Source organism: Gymnodraco acuticeps, unplaced genomic scaffold, assembly GCF_902827175.1.
Source record: "Gymnodraco acuticeps unplaced genomic scaffold, fGymAcu1.1, whole genome shotgun sequence".
NCBI lineage: Eukaryota > Metazoa > Chordata > Actinopteri > Perciformes > Bathydraconidae > Gymnodraco > Gymnodraco acuticeps.
Genome location: NW_022991808.1, coordinates 16,446 through 25,847, shown reverse-complemented (window position 1 = coordinate 25,847; position 9,402 = coordinate 16,446). Strand labels below are relative to the sequence as shown.

At 42.5% G+C, this 9,402-nt stretch overlaps 1 protein-coding gene across 1 annotated transcript in view; it reads left to right on the top strand.

Annotated features, from left to right (window-relative positions):
• The window catches only part of LOC117535240 (leukotriene A-4 hydrolase-like), a 10,170-nt gene extending 6,717 nt beyond the window's left edge, over positions 1 to 3,453 (top strand). Inside the window, exon 9 of the mRNA XM_034199632.1 lies at positions 3,441 to 3,453. Within this exon, the coding sequence (XP_034055523.1) occupies positions 3,441 to 3,453 (13 nt within the window). The remainder of the gene's footprint in view (positions 1 to 3,440) is intronic.
• Positions 3,454 to 9,402: the final 5,949 nt, after the last annotated feature.

Genomic DNA, 9,402 nt, shown 5'->3' with positions numbered 1-9,402 from the left:
GCACACAACATATATAGATAACAACACATATATGTCCGTGTGGAAACAATAGCCCCAACTGTAGTTCCATGTATGAATTATGTCCCAGTGTATTAATAGGTGGTCACCACACAAGCCCCCCCAGAATTCAAACATGGCAAAAAAAATCATCGCGTCCGTGGAGGAAGCACCACAGGGGCCGAGGAGGGTGGGGCCCGCAGGTGAGGACCGGGCCATGGAACGGGCCACGAAAGGGGGCCGCAGGAGAGGGCAGGGGCCCTAACGAGGGCGAGGGCACCCACACCGGGGGCCGCAGTAGGTGTCGCGGAGAACCCAGCAGGAAAGAGCGCAACCCGGCCGCAGGCAGACGCACAACGGCGGTGAGCACGAAGCCCTCGGCAGGCGTCGAGGTATCCCCGGAAGAGAGGAGCAGTCCCCCCGGGAAGAAGGAGCGCAACCCGGCCGCAGGCAGATGTGCAACGGCGGCGGGCACGAAGTCCTCGGCAGGCGTCGAGGCATCCCCGGGAAGCAGGAGAGCAACCCGGCCGCAGGCAGACGTGCCGCGGCGGCGGGCATGAAGTCCTCAGCAGATGTCGAGGCATCCCCGGGAAGCAGGAGAGGCCAGACAGGGTCCCGGAGCACGCCACCCATGGGCCGATGGAGCATGGGCGACGTCCGGAACTGTCGAGGCGAGAGGGGGTCCAGGAGTGCGCCACCCAGGCGCCGATGAACGTGAGTGGCATCTGGATATCCCCGGAAGGCAGGAGAGGCCAGACAGGCTCCGGAGCGCGCCACCCACGGGCCGATGGCAGCATGGGCGACGTCCAAAACCGTCGAGGCGAGACGGGGTCCAGGAGTGCACCACCCAGGCGTCGATGAAAACGTCAGTGGCGTCTGGAACCGCCGTGGAGGTGGTGAAAAATGTGAGAGTGTCCACATGAGGTCAACCGGCTGGTCGAACCTCCTCTCCGGCACCAGAAAAAAAAAAAAAACTCAAAAGGGTAGATAGCCGTTAGCTGTTGCCGTTAGCTGGCAGCCATCGGTAGCTAGCCGTAGTTAGCCAACGTGGTTAGCTGCTAGTTGTCGTTAGCTAGCGCAGCTGGGACGTGCAGCCGCACGCCCCGAAGAAACCCCACGAGGCAGCAATCGGGTTCATCCCTACCCAGCAGGTCGTGCATCGTCCCCTCTGTAGTCGGAAGGCAGATGCGGGAATGGCGAGCAACATCCTCAGCCATTCCACGAGGCGCGCACCGAGCCTCAGTCCGCGTGCCTGTAGCAGCTACGGTCGACTCCAAAAAATCCCCGGCATTTCGAGAAAGAAACCTAGGTTTCCTTTGCCGTGTTCGGGTCCATCTCGAAACTTCCCAAGACGCTGTCGGGGTCACCAATGTAGTGCCGAGAGATAGGGAGTCGGAGGCGGTGCAATGAAGGTACAAAGCTTGCTTTAATGAGAAGCAGAAATGTAGATGTTGTTGGGTCGCAGCCCGGACGACAAGAGAAAGAGCCAGGAGGGCACACAACATATATAGATAACAACACATATATGTCCGTGTGGAAACAATAGCCCCAACTGTAGTTCCATGTATGAATTATGTCCCAGTGTATTAATAGGTGGTCACCACAATACTCGCATTTTAGACTCTGTTACTAACTGTATATCTGTAGACTTGGTATGTTTTAAATGTCCGGTTAGGATGTATTAGAACGAAATCTAAAATGAAAATTGTAAACAAGCAATCTGTATGTAAAAAAAAACACCTGTATGTAAATTGTAAATAAGCCATCTGTATGTCAAATATGTCTTATATGTCTTAAATGATATGATGAATTGGAAATGGGGGACCCTGATGTAAACAAGACGAAAGTCTTTCTCTGGTCTGCATCCCCTTAACAATTGTATGTTTTGAGCTGTACTGTACTGTACCCAATATACAAGCTGTTAATAAACTTTTCAATCAATCAATCAATCAATCAATCAATCAATCACCCCGGGGATACCACGCTGCTGCTTTCGCCTGTCCTTTGCTGCTGTGCTGATTTTGCTCCAGGAACATCGCGGTTCCCTGGTCTGGGAAAATGGCCCATATCGGGATTCTGCTGTGTCTGTTAACTATTTTGGACTATGAGAAGATCTCTAGTCATTCTGAGGAGTCTACTGGATTCAGGTCTGTTCTGCCACCCGCAGTGGGCATCCCCTGCAAAGGTTCGGATGTGTTGCTCAAACAATTACCGGTTGCCTTGTCACAGTCAATCTGCTCAACAAAATATGTTTGTCTTTTTTGTTTTCCTGCGATGATGGTTCTTCAGGACTGCTTCTTAAGCTCTAATCACACTCTCGCAGACTTTTCCGGTGATTCTAAAGTAGATGATGTATGTGTGTCGCTTAAGAGGAAAAGATGCCTGGTTTTGTTGTTGTTATTACAGTCAGGAAATGTACAACCTAACCCTGGTCCGCCCAGTAGTAGTAGTCAGATCGCTACTCCTGCTGATTTTAAAGCTAGATCTGGGTTGGGTTTCATCCACTTGAATGTGCGCAGTCTGTTAGGTAAACTAGATTTTGTCCGTATCTGGGCGAGCTCGACTGACGCTGACGTCATTGTTTTATCAGAAACATGGCTAAATAAATCTATTTTGGCCTCTGACATTGCCTTAAATGGTTTTAATGTGTATCGTACCGACCGGCCTAATAAAGGTGGTGGCGTTGCCATTTATGTTAAGAATAAGTTCAGTGTAACCACATTAGTTTCCAAATCGATCAGTAAGCAATTTGAATTTTTAGCCTTAAATATAGAAGTGGCAAAGGGTCAACAGGTCATGGTCGTGGGCTGTTACAGACCCCCCTCAGCTGTCAAAGACTCCTTGTCTTCGCTAGCAAATCTTTTATCGCAACTAGACTACAAGGAAATAGTGCTACTTGGAGATTTTAACTGGGACTGGTTAACTGCAGTGTCAGAGGATTTTAACCCTTTGATACACAAGCTATGGAAACCCCCTCTAAGACACAACATGAGTAAAAAATGACCCGTATTGACTTACAGTGTTATTTAATGCATGGTTGAGTGTTTCTTTGCTATATTTTTGGAAATCAACTTATTTCATCATTAAATATTCAAAATATTCATTAAATATCTTGTTTTTGAAAACCCTAAATCATTACTTTTGTTTCTCCTTTGTTAATTACTAAACTAAAATAGTTGTTATAATATTACATCAAGTTTACAGACATGGGTCGAAAATGACCCATGTCTGCAAGTGTGGTATTTAAAAAAGAAAAAGACATACTATAATAATGATTTTGTCAAAAAACATTTTAGCAGTGATTTGGACCAAAGAATAACACAATTAATATTTGAAATGTTTATTTGTCACTTTGTCACACTCACACATAGCATACACCGTACAACTGATACAATTAATTTAGAACTTTTTGAACTGTTAGTGAATCTGTATTGTTACTGCAGTGAACTGTGGTGAATGCTGAATGTTTAAAATGAACTCATGAAACAAACTCATGAAATGAGCTCATATGAGTAAGTTGCAATCTAGTGCATACATGCCTCACAAATCACAACAACATGTTTGTGCTCCTTGCACACAGGGCTGGTGCACTTGGAACACCAGCTGCTGGCTTTTCGATCTTTGGCAGTTGGGCAGATCTTGCACCTCTTCCTCTTCACTTGGCCCTCCTGTGGCTGGGTGGTGGCTGCGCTTACTTTTTTTAACCCACATCTTTCCATTGCCTCTGTAATATGGGTTTGGAGGTGGGACGTGCCCTCCATGCGTTTCCTCATGTGTGGCATGACCAGCTCATTGCCCAGCTCCTTTATGAAGAGCCGCCGTGCATTAGTCACACCACCCATGTAACCAAGGTGTTGTGCAGTGTAGCTGGTGAAGGCGTTGAGGGTGGCAACATCCAGCACATTGTGCCAGAGCACCATGGGCCACCTCCGTGTTCTCCGCTTGCAGGTGTACGTGCAAACCATTTGATCCATTGTGTCCACTCCTGATTTTGTGTGGTTGCAATATTGGATCACTTCTGGCTTCCTCTTAACACTCTGGTCATCCACTGCTGTGTCATCATGCATTGTGCTTAGCAGCACAACAGCCTTCCCCTTTTTCGGGACATAGCTCACCATTGTCATGTTGCCACAGAATCCAAATTTGGAGCTGTACTTCTCTCTCAGTTTGTTTGGCTTCATGACAGGTGGTATGTCTGGCTTGTTCTGGCGAAGAGTCCCCACAAGCGTAAGGTTCTTCTCTGGAGCTTCTCAGCCAAAGAAATGCTGGTAAAGAAGTTATCCATGGTTATGTTGCGACCTATGAACAGAACAAAAAAAATGAATGGTCAATTTAGTCAACATGTAATTCTCTAAATTCTAACATTAAAATAAACCTGATGGAATATTGATTATTATTATTATGGAGTACTGCATTGTATTTTATTCCATTCTATGCTTATAAATTAATCAATTTCTCACAATGGTAATACAAAATGAAATAGACACTATGAGAGAGTGGAAAAGTGATCTAGGTATTGTGCTAGAACTTCAAGAGTATATTCACTGTAATCCACTTCAAGACACTGGTACTTGCTTACCATGCTGCGAATGGATCTGGCCCTTCCTACATCCAGGACATGGTTAAACCGTACACCCCAGCGCGTGCACTACGCTCTGCATCAGCCAAACGACTCGTTGCGCCCTCGCTGCGAGGGGGACCCAAGTTCCCATCAGCAGAAACACGTGGGTTTGCTGTCCTGGCTCCAAGATGGTGGAATGAGCTCCCCATTGACATCAGGACGGCAGAAAGCTTGCACATCTTCCGGCGCAAACTGAAAACTCATCTCTTTCGACTCCACTTCGAGCGTTAGAACTATTAACGAAGCACTTTTATACTAATAAAGGACTGGCTTACCTAAAGCCAGTTGAGTAGCACTTGAAATGTTTGGCTCTATGAAACCTGATGTACTTTATGATTCTGTTTTCTTCAAGGTTGTGTCTTCCTGGTCGAATGTACTTATTGTAAGTCGCTTTGGATAAAAGCGTCAGCTAAATGCAATGTAATGTAATGTAATGTATACTCTGTATTCTATATTCACCTGTGTGTCTTATTCCGCTGGACAACTGTTGGACAATATTCTCGCCAAGGTTCCTCTGAACATCCTCTCCTGGCTGTCGCCCTGTATAGATCATGCCATTGAATGCATAATGGACCCTTGCATCGCACATCCAAAATATTTTGATCCCATATTTTGCTGGCTTGCTTGGCATGTATTGTAAGAACTTGCACCTTCCACGGAATGGCACAAGCTGCTCATCTATAGTGACACAATCACTGGGGACGAACACTTTCTTGCAATTGGCCAGGAAACAGTCCCACACATATCTGAATGCAGCCATGTGGTCTGTTTCCAGTCTAACAGCCCTAGTCCTCTTATCATCAAACCGTATGAGGCGGCGGATATCCTCATATCTGTGGAACCCCATGGTGGCCTTATACATCAGATTTTGCAGGGGATCCAGAAAGAGCTCCCGCAAGGCCACATCCTAGCTCTTGTCCCCCCCTGCAAGGAGGGTCAAACCAATAAATGCCATGAATTCCACTTTGTCGAGGCATCTCCACTCTTTTCCTTTTGCTGCTGCGGCTCTGCGTCCCTCTAAGTTAGTGCATCTTAAAACCTCCTCTATGATGTTATCACTAATGAACAACTCCCAGGCATCTTTTGGTGAAATGATTGTTGAACCAGATACGGGTCCTGGACACCTCCTCAGGATGTTATGGGTTCTTGCTCTGCCTTGAGTGGGGGGTTTCTCATTCCAGTAAGACCCCTTTGTACTTAGCCTATTGGCCTGGGTCTGAGTTTCCTCTTCAGAGGACTCATCAGACGAGTCTTCTAGCTCGTCCAAGGAGTCTTCTTCATCACCAGCAACTTCAGCTTGACCCTGTGGCACATAGTCTACGTCATCATCAGAGAGGTCAGACTCAGAGTCAGAATCAAGGATTGCTCCATCTTCCTTATCCTGTTCTTGATGTAACATCTCGATGATCATTTCAGCCGTGAAACGTGAATGAGTGTGACGAGCCATACTGTGGATGAAGAAAATCAAAATAATATTTACAACATCAGTTGATAAATTATACAGTACACTTTTCTAATTCAAGTTTTATTTTGTTTCCCTAGCTGACATTAGCTTATACCTTTATATGACTGTATTTAAATGTATTTATTTATTATTATGTATGTATTTCCAGATTGACAAATGGGTTGAAAATAGTATAGCGTATTTATTGTGTAAGACATGATTACATTTCATAGATGATCTGGCAAGAGAGTTGGCATGTATGCATTAGCTAATATTAGCGACCGCGATCTAGAATTGACCTAGCTAACACAAGCTAACATTAGCTAGCTAGAATAGAATATGCTAATGTATTGCTAGCTAGAATAGAATATGCTAATGTCATATTTCTCTTTCCCAACAGGTAAGGATAATGTTCAAATGTTATGTGCAGTTATCTTAGGTAAAACAATTGTAAAACAAGACTTACATGAATCAGATCTGAAGACGCAGCCTGTTTCCTTTTGACAAGAGTGGAATGTGAAATGTTGTCCAGTTGTTTAGTTCTGACCAGCGCCATATTCTGACAAGTGAAAAGTTGTCCACAGTAAAAATGTTCCTAACTGCACACATTTTATAAATCAAAGGTTCCTATCAAATTCACACTTGCACGGGTCATTTCTGACCCATGTGTGGAAACTTGATGTAGTGATACAAAACCTATTGTAGTTCCAAAATATAGACAGAGAAAATGAAAAAAAAATGATTTATGGTCATCAAAAACAAGATATTTAATGAATACTTTGCAATATTAAATGATGAAATGAATAGATTTTAAAAGATATAGCAACGAAACACAGCCATGCATGAAATAACATAGGAAATGAATGCGGGTCATTTTCGACCCATGTGTGTAAATTTGATTTAGTAATATAAAAACTATGTTAGTTCCAAAATGTAGACAGAGAAAATTAAAATAATGATTTATGATAATCAAAAACAAGATATGTAAGAAATACTTTGTAATATTAAATGGTTAAATACATAGATTTTAAAAGATATAGCAACGAAACACAGCCATGCATGAAATAACATAGGAAATGAATGCGGGTCATTTTCGACCCATGTGTGTAAATTTGATGTAGTAATATAAAAACTATGTTAGTTCCAAAATGTAGACAGAGAAAATTAAAATAATGATTTATGATAATCAAAAACAAGATATGTAAGAAATACTTTGTAATATTAAATGGTTAAATACATAGATTTTAAAAGATATAGCAACGAAACACAGCCATGCATGAAATAACATAGGAAATGAATGCGGGTCATTTTCGACCCATGTGTGTAAATTTGATGTAGTAATATAAAAACTATGTTAGTTCCAAAATGTAGACAGAGAAAATTAAAATAATGATTTATGATAATCAAAAACAAGATATGTAAGAAATACTTTGTAATATTAAATGGTTAAATACATAGATTTTAAAAGATATAACAAAGAAACACAGCCATGCATGAAATAACATAGGAAATGAATGCGGGTCATTTTTGACCCATGTTGTGTTTTAGAGGGGTAGTCGTACAAAAATGATTTTTATTAAAAAAGTAAAAATGAAAATAAGAATTTATGATGATCAAAAACAAGTTACTTGAGGAATTCCTGGAATTCTGAATGGTGAAATGAATTTATTGCAAAGATATTTACAATTAAAACCCTGTCGGGTCACTTTTGACCCATGTTGTGTATCAAAGGGTTAAAAACCTTTGTATCTCTTTAAATGTTACTCAGATTGTTGACAGTCCTACTCGCCCTAATATTAAGTCCCCAAATAAATCCTCCCTAATTGATCTCATTTTAACTAATGTTCCCTATAAATACTCATCTGTGGGAGTATTTGCGAATGATCTGAGTGACCACTGTGCTGTAGCCACAATTAGGGACACTAAGGTCCAAAAGGTTAAACCTCGTATTATCATCAAGAGAGACATAAAACATTTTGTGGAGCAGGGTTTTGTACATGATCTGTTTGGGTTTGATTGGGGAAAAATCGATCTGTGTGCTGATGTAGAAACCGCATGGTCTTATTTTTATCTTGGTTTTATGGAAATTATAGATAGACATGCACCCCTGCGTACATTTAGAGTGAAGGGACGAGACAATCCTTGGTTTTCTGCTGAATTATCTATTCTCCTACATGAGAGAAACAAGGCCTGGGCAAAGGCTAGGAATTCAGGCTCAGAGGTAGAATGGCTGCGTTTTAGGCAGCTAAGAAATAGCTTCACTTCACATGTCAAAAGTGCTAAATCTAAGTATTATCTGTCAGTAACCACAAAGAACCTGAACAACCCTAGAAAATTCTGGAAAGCCATAAAATCGATATCCACCGGTGATATCCGTAATGAGCTACCTCCGTGCCTTACCACAGTATCTGGCACTATATCGGATAGGGCCACCATACTAAATTGTTTTAATGAGCATTTTGTGTCCTGTGGCTCTCTGTTTCATTCTGTTTCTAACTCTGCTTCTGTGAACACCACAGTCTGTGACTCTGAACAATGTGGTCTGGAAAACCCCTTCAGTTTTACTCCTTTTACTGTTGATGTTGTTCGTGAAGTCTTAACCAAGCTAGATCCTAAAAAGCCGGCTGGTCCAGACAACGTAAAACCTTTCTTTTTAAAGATAGCTGCAGATTTTATTGCTCCTCCTCTCACTACTCTTTTTAATCTCTCCCTCAGCTCAAACACAATTCCAAAAGTATGGAAGTCAGCGTATGTCCTGCCTTTGCTAAAAGGAGGGGAGGCCACCTTATTAAACAATTATAGACCCATCTCTAAATTGTCAGTTCTGGCTAAGGTTCTTGAACGCTTAGTGAGTGAACAGGTAAAGGAGTTTTTATGTAACAATGACATCCTGTCTAAACATCAGTCAGGCTTCAGAAAGCAACACAGCACCATCACTGCCACAATGAAAGTGGTGAATGATGTTACGAGTATTTTAGATAATAAGCAGAGTTGTGCAGCTCTATTTGTTGACCTATCCAAAGCTTTTGATACTGTCGATCATTGCATTTTGAAGCAAAGGCTGGTCAGTATAGGCATGTCCAGCCATGCAGTGGGTGGTTTGTGAACTACCTCTCAGAAAGATCCCAATGTGTTTAGTTTGATGGGCTGTCTTCTGAGTGGTTAAACATCACTAATGGTGTTCCTCAAGGTTCTGTTTTAGGTCCACTTTTATTCTCTATCTATATTAATAGTTTAGGTGAAAATGTCGAAGGAGCAACCTTACATTTTTATGCGGACGATACCGTTATGTACTGTGCAGGTCCCTCGATTAACGAGGCTGTTGTTAAATTACAGGCTG